A 27,860-nucleotide genomic window follows, 5' to 3' on the forward strand; every position below is an offset into this window, starting at 1 on the left:
TTAAAAGATGCTTGCTCCTTGGAAAAAAAGCTTTGACCAACCTACACAGCATATTAAAAAGCAGAGACATTACTTTGCTGACAAATGTCCATCTAATCAAAGCTATGGTTTTTCCAGTAGTCATGTATGGATGTGAGAGTTGGACTATAAAGAAAGTTGAGGGCTGAATAATTGATGCTTTTGAACTGTGGTGTTGGAGAAGAGTCTTGACAGTCCCTTTGAACTTCTAGGAGATCAAACCAGTCCATCCTAAAGGAAATCAGCCCTGAATATTCACTGGAAGGACTGATGCTGAAGTTGAAGCTCCAATACTTTGGCCACCTGATTGGAAGAACTGACTCACTTGAAAAGACTCTGATGCTGGGAAAGGTTGAAGGCAGGAGGAGAAAGGGACAACAGAGGATGAGATGGTTGGATGGCATCACCAACTTGATGGACATGAATTTAAGCAGGCTTTGGGAGTTGGTGATGGACAGGGAAGCCTGGTGTGCTGCAGTCATGCGGTCACAAAGAGTCAGACATAACTGAGCAACTGAATTGAACTGGAACTGTCCTGGCACCTCTGGGTATGTCGTTTCACTTGCTGATTGAGGATCAAGGTCTAGTCTTGTCTGCCATCTTGGCCCCATTTGTTTCTACTAAGTTTATGTTGTGTTCTTGGGCTATGTCATTCTTTCAAAACTTGTGCCCTGCCCCTTTCCCTCCTGTTACAATGGACATGAGTTTGAGGAAACTCAGGGAGATAGTGAAGGACAGGGAAGCCTGGCATGCTGTAGTCTATCGGGTCACAAAGAGTTTGGCATGACTTAGCAACTGAACCACAACAGTTGATTTACAATGCTGAGCCGATTTCTGCTGTACAGCAAAATGTTTAGATATACATTACATAAATATATTATTCTTTTTTAACGTTCCTTTCCATTATGGTTTATCACAGAACACTGAACATAGTTCACTGTGCTCTACAGTTGTTGTTTAGTTGCAAAGTCACATCCGACTCTTTGTGACCCCATGGAATGTAGCCCACTTGGCTCTTCTGTCCCTGGGGTTCTCCCAGCAGGAATACGGAGTGGGTTGCGATTTCCTTCTCCACCAAAATTTATTTTTAAAGTTATCTCTAATATTGGATTTTTATTACTCTTGAAAATTATGAAGGGCACTATGCAAACTGTATTTTGGACACTCGAGGGCACTGGTATTTTTCCCAAGAGAAAAGGAAGATTTTTTTACGTTGAAAGAACCTCTTGATGAAGGTGAAAGAGGAGAGTGAAAAAGCCAGTTTAAAACTCAGCATTCAAAAAACTAAGATCATGGTATCCTGTCCCATCACTTCATGGCAAATAGAAGGGGAAAAGTGGAAAACAATGACAGATTTTCTTTTTTTCTTGGGCTCCAAAATCACTGCAGATGGTGATGGCTTGCATGAAATTAAAAGATGCTTGCTCCTTGGGAAGAAAAGTTATGACTGACCTAGCTAGTGTATTAAAAGGCGGAGACATCACGTTGCTGACAAAGGTCCGTAGAGTCAAAGCTATTGGTTTTTCCAGTAGTCATGTACGAATGTGAGAGTTGGACCATAAAAAGGGCTGAGCGCCAAAGAACTGATGCTTTGGAATTGTGGTGCTGGAGAAGACTCTTGAGAGTCCTTTGGCCAGCAAGGAGATCAAACCAATCAATCCTAAAGAAAATGTTTGTGCAGAATTTATTACATATGGTTTTGTTTTTTCATCTTGAATCTGAGACTCCAAATAACCTGAGATTATAAATTTACTTCATATTATATCAGGTTCTTGTGGTTTATTACCCCTTGCCCACTACTAAAATTATTTATAAATGTATACATTCTTGTTCCAAAAAGGATTTAGGGCAGTCTTCAAGATGTATACAATATAGCATGACAGAAGACATTGAGTATAGGTGAAGAAAATGAGGTAAAGACTGAATAAATACAGGAAAGTATACAGAACCAAGGTGAGTTTAATTACAAAATGTATTCCATCAAATCCTGCTGCTGCTGCTGCTGCTAAGTCGCTTCAGTCGTGTCCGACTCTGTGAGACCCCATAGACGGCAGCCCACCAGGCTCCCCCGTCCCTGGGATTCTCCAGGCAAGAACACTGGAGTGGGTTGCCATATCCTTCTCCAATGCATGAAAGTGAAAAGAGAAAGTGAAGTCGCTCAGTCATGTCCAACTTTTGCGACCCCATGGACTGTACCCTACCAGGCTCCTCTGTTCATGGGATTTTCCAGGCAAGAGTACTGGAGTGGGTTGCCATTTCCTTCCCCCCATCAAATCCTAAACAGTGCCAAAAGGGGGCTACACATTTGGCTCTAAGCCAATGTGGGAGGCAAGGTGAAACTTCAGAGGGTCTCGGCATCTAAAACAGTGTTTCCTAAGCTAGTAATGTAGGAAGTACTTTTCAACTGAAAAGCTTTTTTTTTAATAGAGTCAGAGAAGTGGCTTATATTAATATATATAGATATATGCACCTTATACTGATACCTCTCATACAGCTATAAAATAAAAAATTTATAAGAAAAATGATTAGGACCAAAACTATAAAAAACATTACCATTGTGTGTTAGTTCGCTCAGTCGTGTCTGACCCTTTGTAACCCCATGGACTGTAGCTCACCAGGGCTCACTGTCCACGGAATTCTCCAGACAAGAATACCGGAGTAGGTTTCTATCCCCTTCTCCATGGGATCTTCCTGACCCAGGGGTCGAACCTGGGTCTCCTGCATTGCAGGCATATTCTTTACTGTCTGAGTCACCAGGGAAGCCCATATTACCATTTACAACATTAATTAAATGTAATAGATGATAAATGCTGAAATTATATTACTCTTGCAATTTGAATATGAGGCTTTCTGCTCACATTCTGATTCTTTTGAATTTAGCTTGGCTTTTCTATTGGATGCCATGTAAGGATTCATTTAGAAAATCTTCCAGGCTCACAGACATAGAGAACAGACTTGCAGTTGCCAAGGGAGAGAAGGGGCAGGGGAGGAAGGCAGAGTCTAGGAGGAATAGATTGGGGTTTCTGGTTAGCACATGCAACTATCATGTATTGTTGTTCAGCCACTAAGTTGTTTCCAACTCTTTTCAACCCTATGGACTGCAGTGTGCCAGGCTCCTCTGTTCTCCACTGTCTCCCAGAGTTTGCTCAAATTCATGTCCAATGAGTCAGTGATGCTATCTAACCATCTCATCCTCTGCCACTCACTTCTCCTTTTGCTTTCCATCTTTCCCAACATCAGCATCAAAATGTTGAGCTTTAAAAGCCAACTTTTTCACTCTCTTCTTTCACCTTCATCAAGAGGCTCCTTAGTTCCTCTTCACTTTCTGCCATTAGCGTGGTATCATCTGCATATCTGAGACTGTTGATATTTCTCCTGGCAATTCTGATTCTAGCTTGTGAGTCATACAGCCTGGCATTTCACATAATGTATTCAGCATAGAAGTTAAATAAGCAGGCTGACAATATATAGCCTTTATGTACTCCTTTCCCATTTTGAATGCCAACCCACTTCAGTATTCTTGCCTGGAGAATTTCATGGACAGAGGAGCCTGGCAGGCTACAGTCCATGGGATCGAAAAGAGCTGGACACAATTGAGGGACTAACACTTACACTTATTGTTCCATGTCTGGTTCTAACTGTTACTTCTTGTCCTGCATACAGGTTTCTCAGCAGACAGATAAGGTGGTCTGATATTCCCATCTCTTTAAAAAATTTTTCACAGTTTGTTGTGATCCACACAGTCAAAGGCTTTAGCATAGTCAATGAAGCAGATGTTTTTCTGTAATTCCCTTGTTTTTCCTATGATCCAACGGATGTTGGCAATTTGATCTCTGGTTCTTCCCCCTTTTCTAAATCCAGTTTGTACATCTGGAATTTCTCTGTTCCTGTGCTGTTGAAGCCTAGCTTAAAGGATTTTACCTTCTAGCATGGTAAAAAGGTTCGCATAAAAGGTTCATATTCATGTGAAATTAATGCAGTTGTGCAGTAGTTCAAACATTCTTTGGCCTTGCCATTCTTTGGGATTGAAATGAAAACTGACCTTTTCCAGTCCTGTGGCCACTGCTGAGTTTTCCGAATTTGCTGGAATATTGAGTGCATCAATTTAACAGCTTCATCTTTTAGGATTTTAAATAGTCCTGGTCCCATTACTTCATGGCAAATAAAAGAGGGAAAATTGGAAGCAGTGACAGATATTATTTTCCTGGGCTCCAAAATCACTGTGGTCAGTGACTGCAGTCATGAAATTAAAAAACGCTCATGTATAGAATGGATAAACAACAAGGTCCTACTGTACAGTACAGGGAACTATATTCAATATCCTGTGATAAGCCATAATGGAAAAGAATATACAAAAGAATGTATACATATATATGTATAATTGAATCACTTTGCTAAAAGCAGAAACACAAGATTGTAAATCAAATATGTGTTGATAAAAACAGACCACAACCAATTTTGTTTGATTTATATTGTGTGCCTTGACACCATTTGCCTTTTGTTTGGCCAATAAGAAAATCTGAATATTTTAATGTTACCAGGTCCCAAATATTATAAACACAAATATAAACATGTGCCATGAAATTTCAGTTCAGTTCAGTCACTCAGTCGTGTCCGACTCTTTGCGAGCCCGTGAACCGCAGCATGCCAGGCCTCCCTGTCCATCACCAACTGCCAGAGTCTACCCAAACTCATGTCCATTGAGTCGGTGATGCCATCCAACCACTCATCCTCTGTTGTCCTCTTCTCCTCCTGCCTTCAATCTTTCCCAGCATCAGGGTCTTTTCAAATGAGTCAGTTCACATCAGGTGGCTAAAGTATTGTAGTTTCAGCTTCAGCATCAGTCCTTCCAATGAATATTCAGGACTGATTTCCTTTAGGATGGACTGGTTGGGTCTCTTTGCAGTCCAAGGGACTCTCAAGAGTCTTCTCCAACACTACAGTTCAAAAGCATCAATTCTTCAGTGCTCAGCTTTCTTTATAGTCCAACTCTCACATCCATACATGACTACTGGAAAAACCATAGCCTTGACTAGATGGACCTTTGTTGACAGAGTAATGTCTGTGCTTTTTAATATGCTGTCTAGGTTGGTCATAACTTTCCTTCCAAGGAGTAAGCATCTTTTAATTTCATGGCTGCAGTCACCATCTGCAGTGATTTTGGAGCCCAAAAAAATAAAGTCAGCCACTGTTTCCCCATCTATTTGCCATGAAGTGATGGGACCAGATGCCATGATCTTAGTTTTCTGAATGTTGAGCTTTAAGACAACCTTTTCACTCTCCTCTTTCACTTTCATCAAGAGGCTCTTTGGTTCTTCTTCACTTTCTAGAACTGTGAGGAAATAAACCTCTGTTATCTAAGCCACCCAAGTCTGTGGCCTTTTACAGCAAACTAATTCAAGCCTGTGGGCTTTCCTGGTGGCTCAGACAGGAAAGGATATTCCTGCAATGCAGGAGACCCAGGTTGGATCCCTGGGTTGGGAAGATCTCCTGGAGAAGGGAATGGCAATGCACTCCAGTATTCTTGCCTGGAGAATTCCCTGGACAGAGGAGCCTGGTTGGCTACAGTGCATGGGCTCGCAAAGAGTCAGACAGGACTGAGAGACAATAACAACAATGCAAACATGTATTGAGAGTAGTTGAAGCCATACAGTGACTGAGATCATCTAGAATAGAGTGAGAAGAAAGGTCTGCCTCCGCAAGAACTCTGGAGAACACTTACTATCTCTAGGAGCCAGGTGAAGAAGTCCTGCAAAGAGAATGAGAAGGACTTTCGGTGGTGTGGTAGAAGAGTCAGCAGAGCCCAGTGGAGAGCCAAAGGAAGAGAAAGTTACCATAATGGAGGAATTGCTACAGAGAGGTCAACGAAGACAAAGCCTGAAAATAATTTTGGTAAGCAGAATGCACTTTAAGAAGAGTAATTCCAGCAGAATGATTTTGGTATAAGCCATACTGCAGGACACTGGTCCCCAACCTTTTTGGCACCAGGGACCAGTTTCGTGGAATACAGTTCTTCCATGGGTAGGGCGGGAGGGTAGGGGTGGGGGAGTCGAGGGGGTGGTTTTGAGATGATTCAAGCACATTACGTTTATTGTGCACTTTATTATTATTACATCAACTCCACCTCAAGATCCTCAGGCATTAGACCCTAGAGGTTTCAGAGCCCTGTTATAGGAGACTGAAATGTGAATGGGAGGTTGGGGAAGGGAGATATGAAAACTTTTTCAAGAAGACTTATTTCAAGTGAAGAAGCGTGCTTTATTAAGTCTTGCATGTGTGTTGTGTCCAACTCTTTGTGACCCCATGGACTGTAGCCCGCCAAGCTCCTCTGTCTATAGTATTATCCAGGCAAGAATTTGGAGAAGGAAATGGCAACCCACTCCAGTGTTCTTGCCTGGAGAATCCCAGGGACGGGGAAGCCTGGTGGGCTGCTGTCTATGGGGTGGCACAGAGTCTGACACGACTGAAGCAGCTTAGCAGCAGCAGCAGCAGAATGCAAAAGTGTAAATGAAACCAAGTAAAAACCCAACAGTTAAAAACCCTGGTTTGGATTCCAGTGAGACCACAAATGAACGGAATGATTAGGGCAAGTTATAGAAGTACTCTGGTTTTTCCAGTGGTCATGTATGGATGTAAGAGTTGGACTGTGAAGAAAGCTGAGTGCCTGAGAATTGATGCTTTTGAACTGTGGTGTTGGAGAAGACTCTTGAGAGTTCCATGGACTGCAAGGAGATCCTACCAGTCCATTCTAAAGGAGATCAGTCCTGGGTGTTCTTTGGAAGGAATAATGCTAGAGCTGAAACTCCAGTACTTTGGCCACCTCATGCGAAGACTTGACTCACTGGAAAAGACTCTGATGCTGGGAGGGATTGGGGGGCAGGAGGAAAAGAGGACGACAGAGGATGAGATGGCTGGATGGCATCACTGACTCGATGGACATGAGTTTAGTGAACTCGGGAGTTGGTGATGGACAGGGAGGCCTGGCGTGCTGCAATTCATAGGGTCACAAGAGTCGGACACGACTGAGCGACTGAACTGAACTGAACTGAATAGAAGTACTCTTGCCTTCAATTACCCATGCACCTTCCAGCAACAAAGAATCTTCAAGGCAGTTGAAAATTAAGTTTCTGGTCTCTATTTTAGGAGAATAGTTATTTGGCTTTTAGTTCTGCTCTGGTAATTCTGTGACTCATTCAAGGGTTAAATCTTGGAAACGTCCAGTCCAAGGAGTAGTTGAAAAGCAACTGTTGCTAGGTGTATTCTGGTAGCTAATTTTTTTCCCTCCCTAGGTAACTGAATCCTTCATCGCCTGTGGTCACTTCTCTGCTTCAACTCACTTTTTCCTGCCTGTTTTCATGTCTGGGCTAGATTGGTACTCCCTTCCTCCTCTTCTGTGTTCCTTTCAGTCAACTATCAGCTGTTACCCTCTTCCCTCTGAGATGTTCATAGTAGAAATAAATGCATTAAAACAACAACAAAAAAGAATACTAGAGTGGGTTGCCAGGCCCTTCTCCAGGGAATCTTCCTGATACAGGGATCAAACCCATGTCTCCCTGTGGCTCCTGCATTGTAGGCAGATTCTTTACCACTGAGCCATCGGGGAAGCCCTTATAAAGTCTTAGTAAGTATAATTTCTGATGATTGCATAATTGCCCATCACTTGATTGTATTCCTTTTATGTTTGTGTTGATTAGAAATGTTTCCTTATTTATCTATTTACTTATTACTATTTTAAATAACTGTGACAAGGATATTTTATTTATCTGGCTCAATCAGGTCTTAGTTGAAGCATGCAAAGAGCTTCATTATATCATTTGAGAACTTTTCATTGCAGTGCCAGACTCTCTAGTGGTAGTAAACAGGCTGGTACGTGGGCTTAGTTGGCACAGGGTCAGTAATTGGGGTGTGTGGGCTTAGTTGCTCCATGGCATGTGAGGTCTTAGTTCCCTGACCAGGAATCGAACCCACATCTGCTGCTGCTACTGCTGCTAAGTCACATTAGTCATGTCTAACTCTGTGCGACCCCATAGACGGCAGCCCACCAGGCTCCTCTGTCCCTGGGATTCTCCAGACAAGAATACTGGAGTGGGTTGCCATTTCCTTCTCCAATGCATAAGAGTGAAAAGTGAAAGTGAAGTCGTTCAGTCATGTCCGACTCTTAGCAACCCCATGGACTGTATTTTCCAGATAAGAGTACTGGAGTGGGTTGCCATTGCCTTTTCCAAAACCCACATCTCCTGCATTGCAAGTGGATTCTTAACCACTGGACCACAAGGCAAGTCCTGACAAAGATATTTAGATATCCTTTATTTTACACTCAAATCAATTTCTTAAGTTAGATTGCTAGAATTAAAATAGTTGAATCAAGGAGTACAAACATTTTTAGGGTGTTTATTAGATCCATCAAATTATTATTTAGGAGGGATATATACCAATTTATGTCTTTATGTGCAGTGTAAGAGAGTTCCGATTTCATTACATCCTACCCAGAAATGAATTTTGTGATTTTTAAAAGCATCCTTATATTACCTATGAAAGGGAACGATGCCTCCCTAGACAGCTGGCTGGTTCTAGGTACATTTGTGTCAGCATGTGAGGAAATGCTCAAAAAGTGATGGAGGCATGTTAAGTGGACTCAGAAGCCAGCTGGAAGGGGCTCTCACTGAGCAAACTGGGAACAACTTGAGCATCAAAAAGAATGGTGTCAGTAATAAATTATAACATATTAAAAGAAATCCTCACAAATTCATACTGATAGTGTTAAAAGATAAACTGAGGCATGTTACCATTTTTAGGAGTTTATTTGACTGAGAATTGGTCATCACCAAATGGAAAGTGGTTAAGAGCACTCCATAGAAAGGGGCTAGAGGAAAAGACTTTCATAGAGAAGAGGCAGAGGCAAAGCAAGGAACTTTATTTAATTGGCTATGGCTTAAGCTAATGGCTTATTCAAGAAAGCCTAGGTGGCTGTTTTTGATTTTGACCCTAGGTTTTGAATTCCTAACCTTGAGGCATTAGAGGCTTAGGTTTTGGTTTGCTTACACATGCTACTAAGGCACTGGAACTGCCTCAGTTTAATGGCTTCCTTATTTAATTCATTTAATATTTCTAATCAATATATAAAAAAAGAAAGACTAAGACTATTTTCTGTACAAGTACAGCTAATACATATAGAGGAATATAAGCATAGTACTGTCATAAGAACAATAGACTCAGCAAAAATTATAAACATGTGCCCTGATTGTTAGCGAAAGGAGTGTGTGGATCTGGCTGCTTGCTGCTCAAAAGCTGACAAACAAGCCAGATTAGTGGAAAGGAAAGTTTGTTTGTTCACATGCTGGCAACTGGAGTCGGGGAGGGTGACAGACATCTGTCCAAAGGCCGACTCCCCCCGACTCCAGCCACCCCGGCCCACAACACCCCCACCTCCCACAAGCAGTGGGTGAGGAGAGCTTCTAAAAACAGAGTGGTGGTGGGAGGGGTTGCTACATGCACAAACAGCATAGTCGTCTCTAACAGTCAGCTTCAAATTTGTCATCAGTGGTCTGACCAGCATTATCTTGATTGTTTTAGGTACAATTAATCTTCAGTTCCAGGGTCCATTTGTTCCCATTTTGAATTGTGGCAGCTCACGTCCTGGGTACAGTCTGGTCATCATGTCATTAACTTCACCTGGTGTTTGGTATCTATAAGACAGTTCATAGGCTATGATAACCCAGAATATTATCTACAGCCCTTGAGAAAGAACTAAAGGTCCTTGACTATGCTTAATGACTACATTATTATTATCTAGTCTCCTTTGACTGTTTTCCTTTGTTTTCACATGTTCTCATTTCTCTGATTAAACTTACTCTTTGATTAAAGTTTTCCACAGGCAAGAGGCAGGTAGATGACATGGTGAAGGGAGGGTCCTGCTCCATTTTATGATGAGTTTTTTTTCTTTTTACTATATATATATATATAATCTATTTTAAGTATAATTGATTTACAACCAATGAGAGTTTTAGAGGAAAATGTTTACACAAATATCTCTCTGCTGTTGCTACTGCTGCTGCTAAGTCGCTTCAGTCGTGTCCGACTCTATGCAACCCCATAAACGGCAGCCCACCAGGCCCTGCCATCCCTGGGATTCTCCAGGCAAGAACACTGGAGTGGGTTGCCATTTCCTCCTCCAATGCATGAAAGTGAAAAGTGAAAGTGAAGTCACTCAGTTGTGTCCGACCCTTAGCGATCCCATAGACTGCAGCCTACCAGGACCCTCCATCCAGGGGATTTTCCAGGCAAGAGTACTGGAGTGGGTTGCCATTGCCTTCTCCGAAATATCTCTCTACAGATATATAATTCAATTGGAGTTAATTTTGATGTCTGGAACGAGTTGAGAATGTAAACTGATTTTTTTCCCCTGTTTTCTGTCTCCTTTTCACAGAAATTAAACTGTATGCCAATACATATATTAGACTGTAAGCTTCTTGAGGACATGGACTATGTCCTGTTCACAGTTTTATCCCTTGTGCAGAATTAACACATTTTCCATCAAATTAGTCACTCAAAAAATATTCATCAAATAACTGTTTTGTTTACCATTATTAAGTTAAACCAGGAGGACCTTAGACAGACTTGGCTCTAATGTCCTAGTAGCCTAAGTAAGCAAACCAAAACCTAAGCCTGTAATAACTCGAGGTTAGAAATTTGAAACCAAAGGGTAACCAATTACCAATAGCCACCTAGGCTTTCCTAAATAAGGCAACGGCCTAAGCTAGAGTCAATCCATTTTCTTGCATTGCCTCTTTGTAAGTCTATGCCCAAATTTCTGTTGCCAGAGTGCTTCTAACCACTTTGCATTTGGTGACGCCCCATTCTTGCTCAAATAAACCCTTGAAGGTTTTAATATGCCTCAGTTTATCTTTTACCATGTATGGAGTTTCTTTATTTACTAGGGTCTTAGTTGGACTATCCTGTTCATATCATGTCTTGGTCGAATTTATACTTTGTTGTAGGTTTATGAAATATTAACATCACCAGGCTAGTTACAAGGGGGTAGTTCTTTTTGCTTCTTTTAAAATGTTTGTTTCTGGAAAGCATAGACATTTACGAGCTGAGGAGGAGTCACTGGAAAAAGAGAGGTTGAAGATATGGTGTCATCTCCTGTAATAGGGAAGAAATTTTGTACTCTACTACAGCTGCTGCTACTGCTAAGTCGCTTCAGTCGTGTCTGACTCTGTGCAACTCCATAGATGGCAGCCCACCAGGCTCCCCCATCCCTGGGATTCTCCAGGCAAGAACACTGGAGTGGGTTGCCATTTCCTTCTCCAATGCATGAAAGGGAAAAGTGAAAGTGAAGTCACTCAGTCGTGTCCGACTCTTAGCGACCTCATGGACTGCAGCCTACCAGGCTCCTCCATCCATGGGATTTTCCAGGCAAGAGTACTGGAGTGGGTTACCATTGCCTTCTCTGACTCTACTACAAGTTAACCACTAAAGGGATATTACGTCTAAGCTTCTGTGCATGTGTATTCAGTTGTGTCTGACTCTACTGTAGTCTGCCAGGCTCCTCTGTCCGTGGGTTTCTCCAGGCAAGAATACAGGAGTGGGTTGCCATGTCCTCCTCCAGGGGATCTTCCCTGATCAAGGGATTGAACCTTCGTCTCTTCTGTCACCTGCATTGGCAAGCACGTTCTTTACCACTAGCATCACCTGGGGAGCCCTGCCTATGAGCTTAAATTACACATAATAACCCATCTCCAGGAACTTTGCCTCCTAGGTAATGAGCATTAAACTAAATTGCCTTTATTTAGCACATAGGAAACAACCCTGATCAGGCACAATGCAGGGAGGAAAAAATTAACACATCCCCTTAGGGGGCTGACTGGAATCTGGAAATGTTTGACTTTACTCCTTTTCCTTTTAGTATAAAAGAATCCTAAATTTTAACTCAGGCAAGATGGTTCTTTAGGGTATGAGTCTACCATCTTCTTGGTTTGCCGGCTTTCTGAATAAAGTCACTATTTCTTGACCCAACAATTTGTCTCTCCATTTACTGGCCTGTTATGCTGCAGCAGTATGAGCTTGGACTTGGTGACTTCCAAGGGGAGAGACAAGAAGGTGGATTGTGAGCTGGGAGGATTGAACTGGGGAAGAAGGGGCTCTTTTTACTCAGAGGGCAGGAGTCAGGCCAGAGTGGATGTATGCATGTGCATACTCAGTGGTGTCAGACTCTTTGTGACCCCATGGACTGTAGCTTGCCAGGCTCCTCTGTCCAAGGCATTTCCCAAGCAAGAATACTGGAGTGGGTTGTCATTTCCTTCTCCAGGGGATCTTCCTGACCCAGGGATCAAACCCATGCCTCCTGCATTGGCAGGTGGATTCCTTACTGCTGCCCCACCTGGGAAGCGGTAAGGGTGGATGTGGATGCAGGTAAATGTGGAAGGGGTGGTTAGGCAGTTAGGGATTGCACTGAATAACTCAGTCTATTCCACTCAGGTAGAATAAGATTCTCTTGCTGAGAATAATATAACACGGGTAGAGGGGGGGTGGTGGTGGTGGCGGCTATTGCAGAAGTGAGGAATGGAAGAGGAAGTTGACTACCAATTCTCAGGGTAATTGCTGAGGCGCTCAGCTGAGGATGGTAACTGAGATTTATACCTCTACCAGACTTCAGGCTTCCATGCTACTGTCCAGTGTCTCCAAAGATCCAACTCAAGGAAAACTGGGTGAGAATTTGCCAAAACTTTTGGGGGAAATAGGCCTGCAGAATTTAATTAAAATAGCACCTCACTTTGGGGTTCATTTCCCTTCTGACTGCTCCTGCCAACTTCCACATCCTGTCAGCAGGACAAAATGATGGGTAACGAGAGCCAGGCTGAGCAAGTCGGGGCTTGGTAACCTTATGTGCACCAGTCTTTGTACCACAAAACTTGAATGAAAATTAGCTATAGCGCTAACATCACTGGATTAGACACATTGTGCGAATGCTTTACGTACAATATTTTACCTAACCTTCACAAAACTCTCTGTGAAGGCTACTATCGTTAGCCCCACTTTACAGATAAGAGGTCTAGAGCCTGAAGAAATTGGTAATTTGTTTAAGATCTGCTGCTGCTGCTGCTGCTAAGTTGCTTCAGTCGTGTCCGACTCTGTGCGACCCCATAGATGGAAGCCCACCAGGCTGCCCGTCCCTGGGATTCTCCAGGCAAGAGTACTGGAGTAGGTTGCCATTTCCTTCTCCAATGCGTGAAAGTGAAAAGTGAAAGGGAAGTCGCTCACTCGTGTCCGACTCTTAGCGACCCCATGGACTGCAGCCTACCAGGCTCCGCCGTCCACGGGATTTTCCAGGCAAGAGTACTGGAGTGGGGTGCCATTGCCTTCTCCGTGTTTAAGATCACGTGACCATTTAGCAGCATCTCTCAAGTCTAACAGTGTTCGCTCTAGGCACAAGTGTCAGTCCGTAAGAAAGCTGAGCGCGGTAACATTCAGTTCAGTTCAGTTCAGTCGCTCAGTCGTGTCCCATTCTTTGCGATCCATGGACTGCAGCACGCCAGGCTTCCCTGTCCATCACCAACTCCCGGAGCTTACTCAAACTCATGTCCATTGGGTTGGTGATGCCAACCAACCATCTCATCCTCTGTCGTATGAGTGCCCATATTATCGAAAACATACGGTAACCACAGTCCTGCCTGCACCCGTCTGGTGACCCGGCACGCGTGATACTCACGCGCGCAGTCGCCGTGGCTTCCTCTAGGAAGGCAGGCGGCTTAATCTCGGTCAAGGTGTCGAGCACGACTCTATCTGGGCTGGATTCCTTCTGCCTGAGCGTCTGATCCGAACGTCGTGAGGGCGGGGTACGGAGGGCGGAGCCACCGTCCGGAGAGTTGCGGATTGGAGGGGAGGAGGAACAGGGGGCGGAGCCTCGGTGAGAAGCTAGAAGCCGCAGCAACCATGTAAGTAGCTTTGCTTCCTGCCGCAACCGCCGGCGGCCTGAGTACCGCGGCGCTAGGCTCCTTGCACCTGGATCTGGTGAACCCGAGGCTGGGGTGGAGGGTGGCCTGCGGGGCTGGGGCGGGAAGCGCAGGTAAGGGAGGGACTTGGCACGCGGACGGTTGGGCCTGAGTGGGGAGAAGAAGGCGGGTTTAGGAAGCTCTATGGCCGGAGCGGAGGGGAACTCTGAAGTGCAGGCGACAGCTGGGCTTCACAACTAGGGCTGAGGCCGGGCTGCGGCGGAGGCCGGGTAAGGAAGGGCAGAGAACCTGTGCTCCAATTCAGGCGGCTCCCCTGATTCTCCGGCTTCCCCTTGTGTAGCGAGTGGGGAAGGGATCCGGGTGGGACTGTCTTGAAGAGGTTTCCTTGGAAGCATTTGAAGTTCCCTTGCTCCTGTCTTGTCCCGTGTATTTGAGCTTATTTCTGAGGTCCCTAGTCCAGTTCCTCCTCTCTCTGATGGATAAACTCTGAGCCTGTGTTTCAGAGGTACATACTTAGACTAGACAAAATAGTTCCTAATGTACAGAAACGATACCAATAGTGAGGTTTCAAATATGTATTTACCTCCGATAGTGCTTGTCTGCTCTTTGAAACCGTTCCGTCTGTACCTGTGTCAGTCTCTTGAGGAGAAGACCTGATTTCCCAATTAGTATTTTCCCCTTGCTTAGAACGTTCCCAACAAGAGGATGAAAATGGAAAATTTTTAGGAAATCAGGGGTCTTCTGGTTTATATATGTTATTATTGAGACATTCAAGAAATATGAGAAATGCTGGAATTCCGTATGTCATTTCTGTTTATCTGATGAGTATTTATTAAATTATAAGGTACTGATTCAGTGCACATTCTTGTAAAATTACTCCGATATTGATAGGAGAGGTCGTCTTTTGTTATATCGTAGTGTTTTGTTTCTGATTTATTTGAATCTTGTTTTCTAGCATTCCCAAACTCCCACTGTCAGAATTCTTACAAAAAATATTCTTAATTTCTTTCTGTTGGATTCGAGTTTGTGACAGAGGTGAGCAGGTTAAGTTTCTTTTGAAGAGCAAGACTACTCTCCCATGTCCTCTTTTTCTTCTTTCTGGGAAGAAGAATATGGATCATGTGGTTTTCCTTTAGAAAGCCTCCATCTGTTGGTTTGTCAGTCAACAATTGAACACAAAAAATCTTTGTAGATGGAAACTAACATTTCTAGTGTTCAGCTGTCCTGCATTGTTAGATATATTTTGAGTATCTTTTTTTTTTTAAACATTGTACTTTTTTTAAGTCATTGTAGAAATGACTGAACTGATACTTGGGTTTTTCTGTCTGCTAACATTTTGATTTGACTGATGGAGTAGGCTTATTTTCTAAATGTCAATTCCTGACAAGCCTTTTGATAGTGCTTAGTGGATCTGCATATACAAGTCTGCAAAGGAGAAGAGGCAATGTGTTGGTGATACATGAGAGAGGTCTTTGAATGAGTTAAGTGAATACTTCTGGTTACCTCTCAGATAGTAAAGAATCCTAGTTCATGTCACAGACAGTTATTATTAAGCTACCAGAGAAAGAGTTGTAAGGTAGTTTTTCCTTGGTCATGATATCATTATATAAATATTATGATTAACTCTGTGTGATTGTATCTTTTAGAGACTACATCGGTCAGTGTTTTCATGGTAATTTTTATCCTCACATCTCCAAAGTCTAATAATTTAAAGTTTGTTTGTGAGTGACTCTTAGGTGTGATGCTAAGACTCTCCAGGAAGGTTGCTTTACTCCTCTCATGTTACTTGTGTCAAAGCAGAGTGTAGGATGTTCTCTGAGGCCTTCAGGTTGTTACTGCTGTCACCTCTTTTTTTACTTTTTTGAGTTTACACTTGGTCAGTCAATCATCAGCTAATTTCCCAACCCTTTCTGCAGGAGTGTGGGTTGTCAGGACACTTTCGAAGGATGTGTCCTTTCCCTCCTTCCTTCCTCCTCTTCTCCTCCTGTCCCTTCCTCTTTTTCTTCCCCTCCACCCCGTTCCAATAAATGTTTGTTGCCGAAATTCTTTTTGTCAGTGGTTTTATTTTTGTTTTGTTTAATGAACAATTAAATTATTATTCAGGCAACATCCTTAACAGTTAGAATTCAAATAGACCAGAATTTAAAGTCTGTGAAGAGCTACAAAATAATTTTGCTCTAAAAATGAATTCTGTGCCTTTTATGGGCAAGTACTCTGCTAAAAGTGCTTCACATACACTATCCCACTTAGTCACACTATGCCTCAGTTTCCACTATGTAAAATGAGGATGGTAATATATATCTTACAGGGCTCTTAGGTGGGTTTACTCAGCTAAGAAATTTCATAGTCAAAATTTGAAACCAAGAGTGTATGCCTCCAAAACCATTACAAACTTGAAGTACCTCTTTCATTAAAAGAGGAAATAATTAGATAAAAAATGCTGCCCTCGGGGGGAAAAAAGTAATTCTGGAGTGAAACTTGGCGTCTAGTTATAGTTGGACCACTGAATAGCTTATGTGACCCTCGAGAAAGTTGTTTTAGGGTCAGTGTACATTGGTTGCCTCAGAGGTAAAATGTAGTAATAAGGCCAGTTTTGTGTTCCAGGCATTTATGGAAATGAAATGAGATGGTAGGTAAGATTTTGAAAGTGAAGAGCATTTTATAAGAGTGTGGTGTCCTCGTAAATACAAGATTACAAGCTATAGCATTCTAATAAGTTATGCGTAGTTCCTGGTCTTCTCTTTTATTTGAAGTATTTATCAATATGGCAGAAAATAGACATCTGTGCTTTTCTGTTACCTGCATCTGAGGATGTAGGTAACAGTCCTTTGGTTGAATTATGATTTTTGGTTATTTAGAAGGAAAAGCACTTTAAGATCTTCATTTTAATGCCTATATGAGTTTAGACTTAAGGAGAAAAACCAGGCTTCTGTGCCTAGGAGGACATTTAATGGGGATCAGCTTGTTGGTTTAGATCATTCTCATAGCTGATGAGTCAGTTTGAGATAACTTTTGAGGTTATATAGAAATGTCATTAGAGGATGACTTTTATTTCCCGTTCTTGGAAGTATTTATTTTTTGATACTTTTTAAAAAAGCAAACATTGGAATAAGTAAAATAAAACTTTGAAGAATTTGTATGCTTTTGTAAAACCAGTTTACTGCCCCCCCAACTTTAAAGAGCTGTTTCTTTTTCAAGAAAAAAAATCTTAGAATGAAAAACATATAAATAAAGTGAAAAATCTTTTTTTCCTTTTTGCCTGTTCACATTTTTTCCTTGCCTTCAAATTTTTAATACTTTTGGGGTTTTTTTGTGTGTGTGTTTGAAACTACAAATACATATACATAAAATACAAATACCTAAAAATATATTAATTTTGAAAATGAGATTGACTGTAAACGTTCCTAGTTTTAGATAATTGAAACTCTTCCTTATGATCTAGACTGCAGTGTTTTCAAGTATTGATTTGGAACGTATGCTGAAGTAGACTTAAGTACTCTGGTTTTCTTAGGTGTGAGTTTTTGAAGTCAGATTTCTAGACTTGGGTGCTATTTGGGCTTCCTGAGGAACTTACTTTTGCTTATTTCTTTTGTTTATTAGACTCATGAAATGGCCACAGATGATAAGACTTCCCCAACATTGGACTCCGCTAATGACTTGCCTCGGTCTCCTACCAGTCCTTCTCATCTCACACACTTTAAACCTCTGACTCCTGATCAGGACGAGCCTCCTTTTAAATCAGCGTATAGTTCTTTTGTCAATCTCTTTCGATTTAACAAAGGTAAGACCTGTTAAAGATCAGACATCCTGTCATCTTGATTCTCTGAAATTCTCTTGTTAACTTTCATGCTGTGTCTTTACAAGAAAGTGAATATTAACTAGGAAGTAGCCTTCATCATAGGTCCTTGGGTTTAATTGCATAAGAAAAGAAAGCTAGAATTTTCTCTTAGTAATTATTGGAATGGAAAGTTGGAATTGAAAACTAAATGTTAAAACAAGGTTAAAGTTAGCATCATCATTTTTTTTCCCTTTGTTAATATATCTGTATTGAAAAAGCAAGAGAGTTCCAGAAACACATCTATTTCTGCTTTATTGACTATGCCAAAGCCTTTGACTGTGTGGGTCACAATAAACTGTGGAAAATTCTGAAAGAGATGGGAATACCAGACCACCTGATCTGCCTCTTGAGAAATCTGTATGCAGGTCAGGAAGCAACAGTTACAACTGGACATGGAACAACAGACTGGTTCCAAATAGGAAAAGGAGTATGTCAAGGCTGTATATTGTCACCCTGCTTATTTGACTTCTATGCAGAGTACATCATGAGAAACGTTGGGCTGGAAGAAGCACAAGCTGGAATCAAGATTGCTGGGAGAAATATCAATAATCTCAGATATGCAGATTATACCACCATTATGGCAGAAAGTGAAGAGGAACTAAAAAGCCTCTTGATGAAAGTGAGAGGAGAGTGAAAAAGTTGGCTTAAAGCTCAACATTCAGAAAATGAAGATCATGGCACCTGGTCCCATCACTTCATGGGAAATAGATGGGGAAACAGTGGAAACAGTGGCAGACTTTATTTTTTTGGGCTCCAAAATTACTGCAGATGGTGATTGCAGCCATGAAATTAAAAGATGTTTACTCCTTGGAAGGAAAGTTATGACCAACCTAGATAGCATATTGAAAAGCAGAGACATTACTTTGCCAACAAAGGTCCGTCTAGTTAAGGCTATGGTTTTCCCAGTAGTCATGTATGGATGTGAGAGTTGGACTGTGAAGAAGGCTGAGTGCTGAAGAATTGATGCTTTTGAACTGTGGTGTTGGAGAAGACTCTTGAGAGTCCCTTGGACTGCAAGGAGATCCAACCAGTCCATTCTAAAGGAGATCAGTCTTGTGTGTTCTTTGGATGGAAAGTACTTTGGCCACCTCATGCCAAGAGTTGACTCATTGGAAAAGACTCTGATGCTGGGAGGGATTGGGGGCAGAAGGAGAAGGGGATGATAGAGGATGAGATGGCTGGATGGCATCATGGACTCGATGGACATGAGTTTGAGTGAACTCCAGGAGTTGGTGATGGACAGGGAGGCCTGGCGTGCTGCGATTCATGGGGTGGCAAAGAGTCGGACATGACTGAGCGACTGAACTGAACTGAAGTCCATAGGATGGACTTTGCTCTTTTAGAGGTTAATAGCCAAAAGATTTTAATGAAAGCAATAAAACTAAAGAATGAGCACATGGGAGGAAGGGTTCATATTTTTCAAAAATTAAAAGCTGTCAGCAGGCTTGTTAATCTGTTTAATACATTTAATGATATCAAATGAAAATTGTTTTTAAAATGAGCTCTTTTTAAGTAATATGTTTTTTACTCATTAGAATAGTTAAAAAACATGGTCTACGTCTTTTGCTTTATATTTGACAATATTGTTTGAAATGTGTTAGAAAGTAATCCCTCTTGTTGAAAGGGATTTATGGATTAATAGTTTAACTCAGTGGAAATTTTAATAGTATTAACTGACTTTTATTAGCAGGCATGTTTAAAGCTCTGTAAAATCTCCCATTAGTCCAAAATTTTGAAAAGAGTAATCTTTTTTTTTTTTTTAAAGAAATCTGAACAGTCTTATTTTGAATAATTCTGAATTTATGTAAAAATTAGGAAAATAATACAGGACGTTCTCATATATCCCTACACCCTGTTTTCCCTGTAATTAACATCTTACATTGGTAGAGTACATGTTATTAACATCTTACATTGGTAGAGTATGTTTATTATAATCAGTGAGCCATTATTGACAAAATATTACTAACTGAAGTATGTGTTTTATTCATATTTCTCCAGTTTCTACTAATGTCCTTTTTGTGTTCCAGGATCCTGCAGGGATACATTACATTTACAATAGTCTTTTTATTAAGCAAATGTTTATTGAGCACCTGCTGTCCACTGGGCACTATGTTAATAGTCAAGGAAAGTGAAGTGAAGTCGCTCAGTCGTGTCCGACTCTGTGCGACCCCATGGACTGTAGCCCACCAAGCTCTTCCATCCATGGGATTTTCCTGGCAAGGGAACTGGAGTGGGTTGCCATTTCCTTCTCCAGGGGATTTTCCCGACTCAGGGATCGAACTCCGGTCTCCCTCATTGCAGGCAGACGCTTTACCCTCTGAGCCACCAGGGAATCTATCCCATAAATGAAATAGAATAACAAAAGATCCCAGCCTTCATGTGGAGCTTGCATTCTATTTCCTTAACATGCTCAACTTTTTAGTGAAAAGTAAAACACATCGAAGGTCACATGTACCAAGGATGTAATTATTGGCCTGTAATTTTGCCACCTGTTTTGAATTTTTTTTTAACCCTAAGTTTTACTTAGGTATGTGATACAAGTATACATTCTTTCCTGAAAAATCTCATCTATTTCCTTTTCTTTGCTGAGCTCTTGAGTCTTAGTTTTTCCAATAATTCCAAGCTTTCCTTTGCTACAGAGAGAGGAGAAGGGGGCCAGGGAGAGCAACAGTCTCTGAGTGGAAGTTGGACCAGCCCTCAGCTCCCTTCAAGGACACAATCTGTGAGATCACCTACACCTTATAAAAAGCGGCTTAATGAGGAGTTCCAGCGTCGATCTTCAGTGTTAGGTATGATACTGTTCGCATTTCATTCCTCTCTGAGTATTAGACTTTTCCCAGTCATTGTGTTTCCCAGGTTGTTAATTGACTTAACTTTTTTGCTATTTGGAATGGTCAGGTACTCTTGAGAATTAATGAAACTTACCTGGATAGTGAAATAATTTGTTGATACCTAAACAGAAGTTCTTAAAACATTTCATTAAACTTTAATTTGGGCTTTCCAAGTGATGCTAGTGGTAAAGAACCTACCTACCAATGTAGGAGACATAAGAAATATGGGGTAGATCTCTGGGTTGGGAAGATCCCCTGGAGGAGGACATGGCAACCCACTCCAGTATTCTTGCCTGGAGAATCTCAGCAACAGAGGGATCTCCAGGGAATCCTGGTGGGCTACAGTCCATAGAGTTGCAAAGAGTTGGACATGACTGAAGTGACCTAGCAAACAAGAGTTCTTAAACATTTCAGTAAACTTTAATTTGGACAAGGCAGAGATCTCTTGACTGGTGGTTTTTTGTTTTTGTTTTTGATTAATTACTTGCTTGGGTTTCAGCAGAGGACAGTTTGCAACACCCCCAGGAGAACTCAGGTTGGTTTGAACTTTGTGATTGCTACATCTGTTCTTGGGGTGGCCAGTGTAATGTGATGTGCATGCCGCTGGTTGCAGAAGTCTCTCAGTTCCATCAGTGGGCTGCCACTTGCTCTTGGCTTTCTGTCCTTGTCGGGGTGCAAATTGTCAGTGTGGCTGGATAAACTGAGCTCCTCTCACCTGTTTGTTCTCCATCCTGTTCTGCTATACTGTCATCGCCTTCATTTTCATGCTCTTCTGTTGAGTACAGACTGGGATCAGTGCCTGCATCAAGAGACTAGCTAAAGTGAGTTGTTGTATGTTTTATTTCTGTTAGATTATTCAACTCAATGAAGTGGTTTGCCTGACTCAAGGTGGTAGGGGAAGGGCAATGAGAGGTGGCATAAGAGGGGAAAAGGGGTACAGCATTGGAAATCAGGTGTCTGTGAACATCAGCTCTTGTCTTGTCTGGCCAGTCTTCCCTCCAAGGTCTTCGAGTGACAAGTAGGCAGGCACAGGTAATGGTGGTCGGCAGAAGCATATTTTATTAACGGCTAGTTGGGACTTGTCTCAGAACCTGCTACCAATAGGTCAGAGGAGGCGGCGAAGCCGAGCAGAAAGAGAGCTTTTCCCAGAGGACTGGAGCAGAGCTGGCTGCATCACCTCTGCAGGTTTCCCAGGGCAGAGGGCCCTAGCCTGGGTTATGTCAGCTGTTTGGTAGGAAGAATCAGAAGGAAGGAAGAGGGAGAGGGAGAAGTAAGTTCCTTACTTCAGATGGATGGAAGGAAGAGACCATCCCAATCTGACTTTGAACCTTAAACTCCTTAGTTCTTGAACCCGGTCCGGAGTGTCACTCCTGTTTTTGTTAAGGGAACTCTTTTGACTGTATCCTATATTGAATTAAGCATAGGATTTCTTTGTTTATAAAATTGAGGAGTTAGACTAGAATCTAGTCTTGTAGGGGTTACAAACTGACAGCTTACCAAACCTTGTCTTGTTATTTTGATAAGCTTGAATTTAAATATTGCTAGGTGGAACTTGTAATGTCTAGTTTGCTGCATTCCTTACAGTCTTTTCTCAGTCCACTTGATTCTTTGATTCTTCCTTAGCTGCTCAAGGCATTTGAGTTTGATGAGCCTGGGACTGTTTGACCAGTCTAGTTCCTTTTCCTATTAAAAGCCTGTGATTCCACAATTTACCAGCTCTGTGACCCTGGGAAGTCATTTGATTTTCTATTAAGAATATTCATTTTACAAGAGAAGCAGCTGAGATGATTGCTTGAGGGCAGAGTGCTGAACCGGATTTTCTCTCCTTTTTTCATCCTCATCCACGTTGAAGCCATCATCTGTTGTTTCTAGGAATAGTCTTGCTCCTGCTTTTTCAATGGATGATGCTATTTGTATTCTCTTATACTCCTAAGTGGCTATACGCAAGGGGCTTTGCAGTTAATTATTTCCCGTGCATGGGACCACAGCTTTCCTGTTCTAACAGCTTCATCTGTCTCTCCTTTTGCAGTTCATAAATCATGGAGAGTTGGTTTATCACAAAGACTCAAGAGCAGTTTTGTCATTCTAATATACATTTTTATTGTAGTAATAATGTATCTGCTGAGATTAAGGTATTGTTTATAGAAAGATACAGTTTTCAGTTTTGTAACGTAAGTGCCGTTTAAATAAGTATTTCCATAATTAATATCGATGGAAGTTCTTCATCAGTTTAGATTTAAATATTAACTTCTCATTTCTTTGTAGTCTTTTCTTTGCCACTCATCCAAAACAAAGAACATCTAAAGCAAATGTAGCAAATAGTGAGTTTGAGAAGGATTTAGAGAGGGCCTTGCCATAGGTTATGAGGTTAATGAGATTAAGCTAATAGAGGTGTTCATCCATTTTGTCAGGCCAACTCTCCTTCATCCTTAGGTTTAAAAACTGCTGGAGCCAGGGATAGGTAGAAACCTTAGTTGTAATCTTGCTCTGAAATAAAGAAATAACATATGATAGCTTTGGTAGGCAGAGCCCATTCTGGCCACAAAACTGGAATGTAAGCCTATTTTTTTATTGACAGGACTGGCTTCAGTATTGCTGTTTCAAGAGCAAGTGATTCCTTCTTGCTTGGAGCTATAGGGGAGGGGAGGTGGCAGGGAAGGGTAGGGTTGGAGCTGTAGCAATTCTTTGGTAAAGAGAAGTCTTCTTGGACATTGGTGAAGGGAAGTCTGTGCATAAATTACCATCCTGGGTGTTCTGAAGTCTGTCAGACTCTGAGGTTGGCTATTAAGTTCTTTCCTAATGATCTGCAACACAAGCCTTTGGTTTTGTGATCTGTAAGGCCTAGCCGAACTGTTCAGCCCTGTTGCTGACCTGATGACTGTGGAGACTAGGCTAGGATAACTCACTGGCATTGCTTTTCCTTCTGCTAAATTTCTAGCAGAGATTTATTCTGACCTGGGACTGAAGGGCCCAAGAAATCACTAATGAGTTTTATGCCATGTTAAGTGATGCTCCCATCCAGGCCTCAAAATCATCAGTGGTCTCAAACGGTGCTGTCTCAGTCCTCATTTGCTTGTGAAGCAGTGTTTTACACTTTGAACAGCCTCTTACCCTTATAAAGACTAGTTTTAACTCTCAGTCTGTGTCACTGGCTGGCAAACATAACTATATGGTAAAAGTAAGAAGCACTTTGCATTGATACTATTAAAGTAGTTTTTTGTTTTGTAATCCTAACTCAGACACCAGAAGGAAGGCAGAACCTACTTTTGGAGGTCATGACCCTCGCACAGCTGTTCAACTCCGAAGCCTCAGCACAGTATTAAAACGCCTCAAGGAAATCATGGAGGGGAAGAGCCAGGTATTATCTAGATTCTTTAGAAGATTACTTATTAAGCACTTATATGGGGATCATGCGGTGCTCACTGAAAATGGTACAATGCCACTTGAAAGAAAGTTCAGTTAATGTTTACTCCAACTGTGGACAGCAGATTTTACTCATAAGTTCCTTATTTTAGTTTATCAAATTTTTTTCTTTTTATGGGTTATGCTTTTTGTGCTCTATTTAAAAAGTGTTTTTCCAACCCAGGGGCAGTAAAAAATGAACCATGGGAGACTATCTTCCATGGTTTCTTCGAGAAGCTTTTTTATTGATGTGAAGGTATATGGATCAAGATTCATGTTTTTCCCCATTGATGTCCAGTTGGACCCAGTACCATTTTCTTTTTTTAAAGACCATCCTTCACTGATTGCGTTACACACCTTGTCATAAGTCTACATATATGTGTGAGGGTGTGCCAGGGCTCTTCTCTTTGTTCCACAGCTCCATTTTTCCTTACACTAATACTTTGTCTAAAATTACTGTAGGTTTAGAATAAATCTTAATGACAGACATTATAAGTCCTTCAGCTCATTCTTTAAGATTGCCTTGGTTGGTTCTCTTGAACTTTTGCATTCCCATGTGAATTTTACAAATAGCTTGTTAATTTCTGCAAAAGAAATTTTCTAAGATTTTGACTAGCGTTGTATTTGCCTTTGCAGTTTGATAAAAAGTATTTTCAAGAAGCCTTCACACATTTTTATTGTTGCAGGATAGTGACCTGAAGCAATACTGGATGCCAGATAGCCAGTGTAAAGAGTGCTATGACTGTAATGAGAAATTTACCACTTTTAGGCGCAGACACCACTGCCGACTCTGTGGGCAGATTTTCTGCAGTCGTTGCTGCAATCAAGAAATCCCTGGAAAATTTATGGGTTATACAGGTAAATAAGCTTTATCGACATTTTTGCAGTTTTTAAAGGTCACAGCAATAAAATAGTTGCAATAGGGGACCCATGTTAAGTCATTGTTTATTTTGGACTTTATGTGTGAGACATGGGGAGAACAAACATGAGGGAGACACGACTTTGCTTTAAAGGACTTTGTAGTCAGGTAATAAAGTAGATGGAGATGTTCATAAATGACAAGAGTAAAAGACAGTGTATCATAGATGGTAGTGGAAAATCCACGGCATCATTCATGTTTATTAAGCAGGATGGTTAGAGTGATGGTTAGAGTGGTTTATGTTACTGTGAGAGTTTTTATTTTACAAAATACAAATTTTGTATTTTATATATACAAAGTATATGCAGATATATATTCCTTAACACTGTGCTCTAGCAAATTACATTTACTACTATTCTTTCCTGAACTTTAGTAATACAGAAATTTAAAATTATTTATTGAAGCAGAAGGAAACTAAGCAATGGTGTGTGTAGTGATTAGGGAGTGGAAGATGTACAGAAGTTACCAAAAAGAGAACATTCTCAGTATCTCTCTCATGTTATTTTTATTATTCACTGAAAATTTCTTTTTAAACCTAAACTGCTTCAGAGTTCAGACCCCAATTATCTTTCATCCATGAAAGATGATGAAAGATTATGGCTACAGCCTTTTAAAGTTTTTTTTACCTTTAATTTTTCCCTACCTCAGATTGTTTTTTCGTACTCTAGTCAGTGTCCTGTTAAATGCTAGTTTGATCATGTCAGGGTATGTCCCCTGCCTAATATCCTTTCAGAGCTCCCATTACTCTTTGGGTAAAATCTTGTCTTTTTAAGGTGGTTGATACCTCAGTTGCCTAGGGCTCTCTTAACAAAATACCACAAACTGAGTGGCTTAGAATAAACAGAAATTTGTTGTCTGGAGGCCAGAACTACCATAATTGCCCTTACTCCACAGGTCAGGGAAGAAACGTAGGGGTTTTGCCATTTGCTGAGAATATCTATTCCAGTTACATATTTTAGAACTGAGCTATAACTACTAATGGCTTTGGGGACCTGTTGAGCCCACTGTAAGATGGACCTGAGCTGAAACTCTATTGATCATGACTTCTGTAAGCCCCTGCTGACTTGAAATCATAGTAACGTTTTGGATTCTTGGTATTAGTGTTAGTTCAGAGCCAAAGTCCAGTAATCCCCTAAAAGTTTGACTATTACCTTTTTCTCAATGCATGGTCACTCTGGTAAAAGGCTATAGGTCCTCAGAGGGGACCTCGTAGGAAGATTAACAGTATATACTTTTTGGCAGTGTAGTGGATCCCTACCTCAAGGTGACCCAGCGTCCATTCAAAGAACTCTGGGCCTGAGAATTTGTTGAGGGGTCATGACTCATTTTGATTCAAGATAGACTTTGGTTGTCTTGATCTAGAACGCTTTTTCTTATACAAATCCAGTAAGGATTTAGAAGACTGCCCATTTGCTTTAGGAACACCCTGGTCAGAGGTGTCACAGATCTCTATATGTGTTATACTATTCTGGTTACCGCTTTGACTCTGATGTCCGTTCATGCTAACCTTGTCTTTTGAGATTAAATGCCACCACTCTGCCCCTGCCAACCTGGGATCCAGTGGTCCCAGTGCATTTAGGTTTTCCAGTTCAGCACCAATAGTTCAATGATAATTCCCACAGAGAGAGGTGACTACAAAACTCTACAGGGGATGCTGGTGCTCCCCTCACAGATCTTTTTTTCTCATAGTCATGGTGAAAGGTATGTGCCCTGGGTCCTCCTGGGGCAAGTGAGCAGATCTTACCTGGTAAATCAGCTCATAGCAGACTCTCTAAGCCTTTGGATCCCTTCCTTTAGAGCATTCCACAGGCCTTCAAATTATTGGATGAGATGCATCCACATTATGGAGGGTAACTACTTAAAGTCACAGATTGTAAATGTGAATCACATCTTAAAAAAAAAAAAACCTTCACAGCAACAGCTGGACTATTGTTGGACCGACTCATCAGTCTTGCCAAGGTGACACATAAAGTTGACCATTGCAGTTGGGATAATAGATTCTGAACACAAACATAGGTTGTGACCCTGAATACCTAGAATACTTAGGCACCTAGAAACAGATCAGTGGATGTTATTATTGTTAATGGTAGTAGCAGTGTTGTCTTTGTGTCTGCCTTACAACTTTTGAATTGTATCTGTCTGTTGTCTCCAATGAACTGAGGGGCTGTGTCTTGTCAGCCTTTTCAACACCTCATGTAATTTTTTTTTTTTTTTTTTACTGCTCTATAGGCCCTTGCTGGTGAGGATTCTCCATGAAATGAGAACTTTTCTGGTCAAGCTTGGCTCCCTTAATTTACCTGATCATTTTCATTGTAATAGCTGACTGATTAAGGGAGATTTTCTTTACAGTGTAAGAACCAAGCCTTTGTTGTGGCAACTTAAATACTTTTCTGCAGGAAGTAATTTTATCTCTTTTCTGAAATTCAACCTTGGTCAGCTAGTGGTGGTATGTCCTCCACTCTCATTTATCCTGGGCTAGAGTTCAGTTTTTTTTGGTGGGGGGAAGAGGTTTGGGGTTGGTGGTGGTTCATGATTGGAGACATTTTTCTTTAGATTCGTCTGTTGAATTGTGTTAGAAATGAGTAACCCAACAAGTGATACTTAATTTTGCTTAAAATACATGCATAATTTAATAAAATGGAGTACTATAAAATAGTTCTTAAAAAATAAGACCATATATTGTCCTTTGTAGTAATTATGGTAAAAACACAGTACAGTTGACTTCTAGAAGTCTTTTGTTCCATGTCACTTCAGTTTTCTAATGTTAATGGTAAAAAGAAGGTAGAATTGTTATGTAACATGTTATTAGTAAAGTTTAATTATCTTACCTCCTTTTTTAGTATGCTAAAATGTTATAGAATCACACAAAAAATTGTTGCAGAAGAACAGGGTAGAAA

General features: G+C 41.2%; 1 protein-coding gene across 11 annotated transcripts in view; it reads left to right on the forward strand.

Annotated features, from left to right (window-relative positions):
• The first annotated feature begins 12,616 nt into the window (after positions 1–12,616).
• The window catches only part of PIKFYVE (phosphoinositide kinase, FYVE-type zinc finger containing), an 84,241-nt gene continuing 68,997 nt past the window's right edge, over positions 12,617–27,860 (forward strand). For 5 of the 11 annotated variants that reach the window (XM_061383046.1, XM_061383110.1, XM_061383119.1 and 2 more), the window contains exons 1-6: positions 14,093–14,242; positions 17,574–17,754; positions 20,451–20,600; positions 21,142–21,177; positions 23,882–24,000; positions 24,731–24,902. In XM_061383046.1, coding sequence (XP_061239030.1) covers positions 17,583–17,754; positions 20,451–20,600; positions 21,142–21,177; positions 23,882–24,000; positions 24,731–24,902 — 649 coding nt within the window. In that variant the 5' untranslated portion in view covers positions 14,093–14,242; positions 17,574–17,582. The other 6 variants (XM_061383074.1, XM_061383056.1, XM_061383064.1 and 3 more) reach the window with 6 other exon arrangements.

The sequence above is a fragment of the Bos javanicus genome, chromosome 2 (assembly GCF_032452875.1).
Source record: "Bos javanicus breed banteng chromosome 2, ARS-OSU_banteng_1.0, whole genome shotgun sequence".
Classification (NCBI taxonomy): Eukaryota; Metazoa; Chordata; class Mammalia; order Artiodactyla; family Bovidae; genus Bos; species Bos javanicus.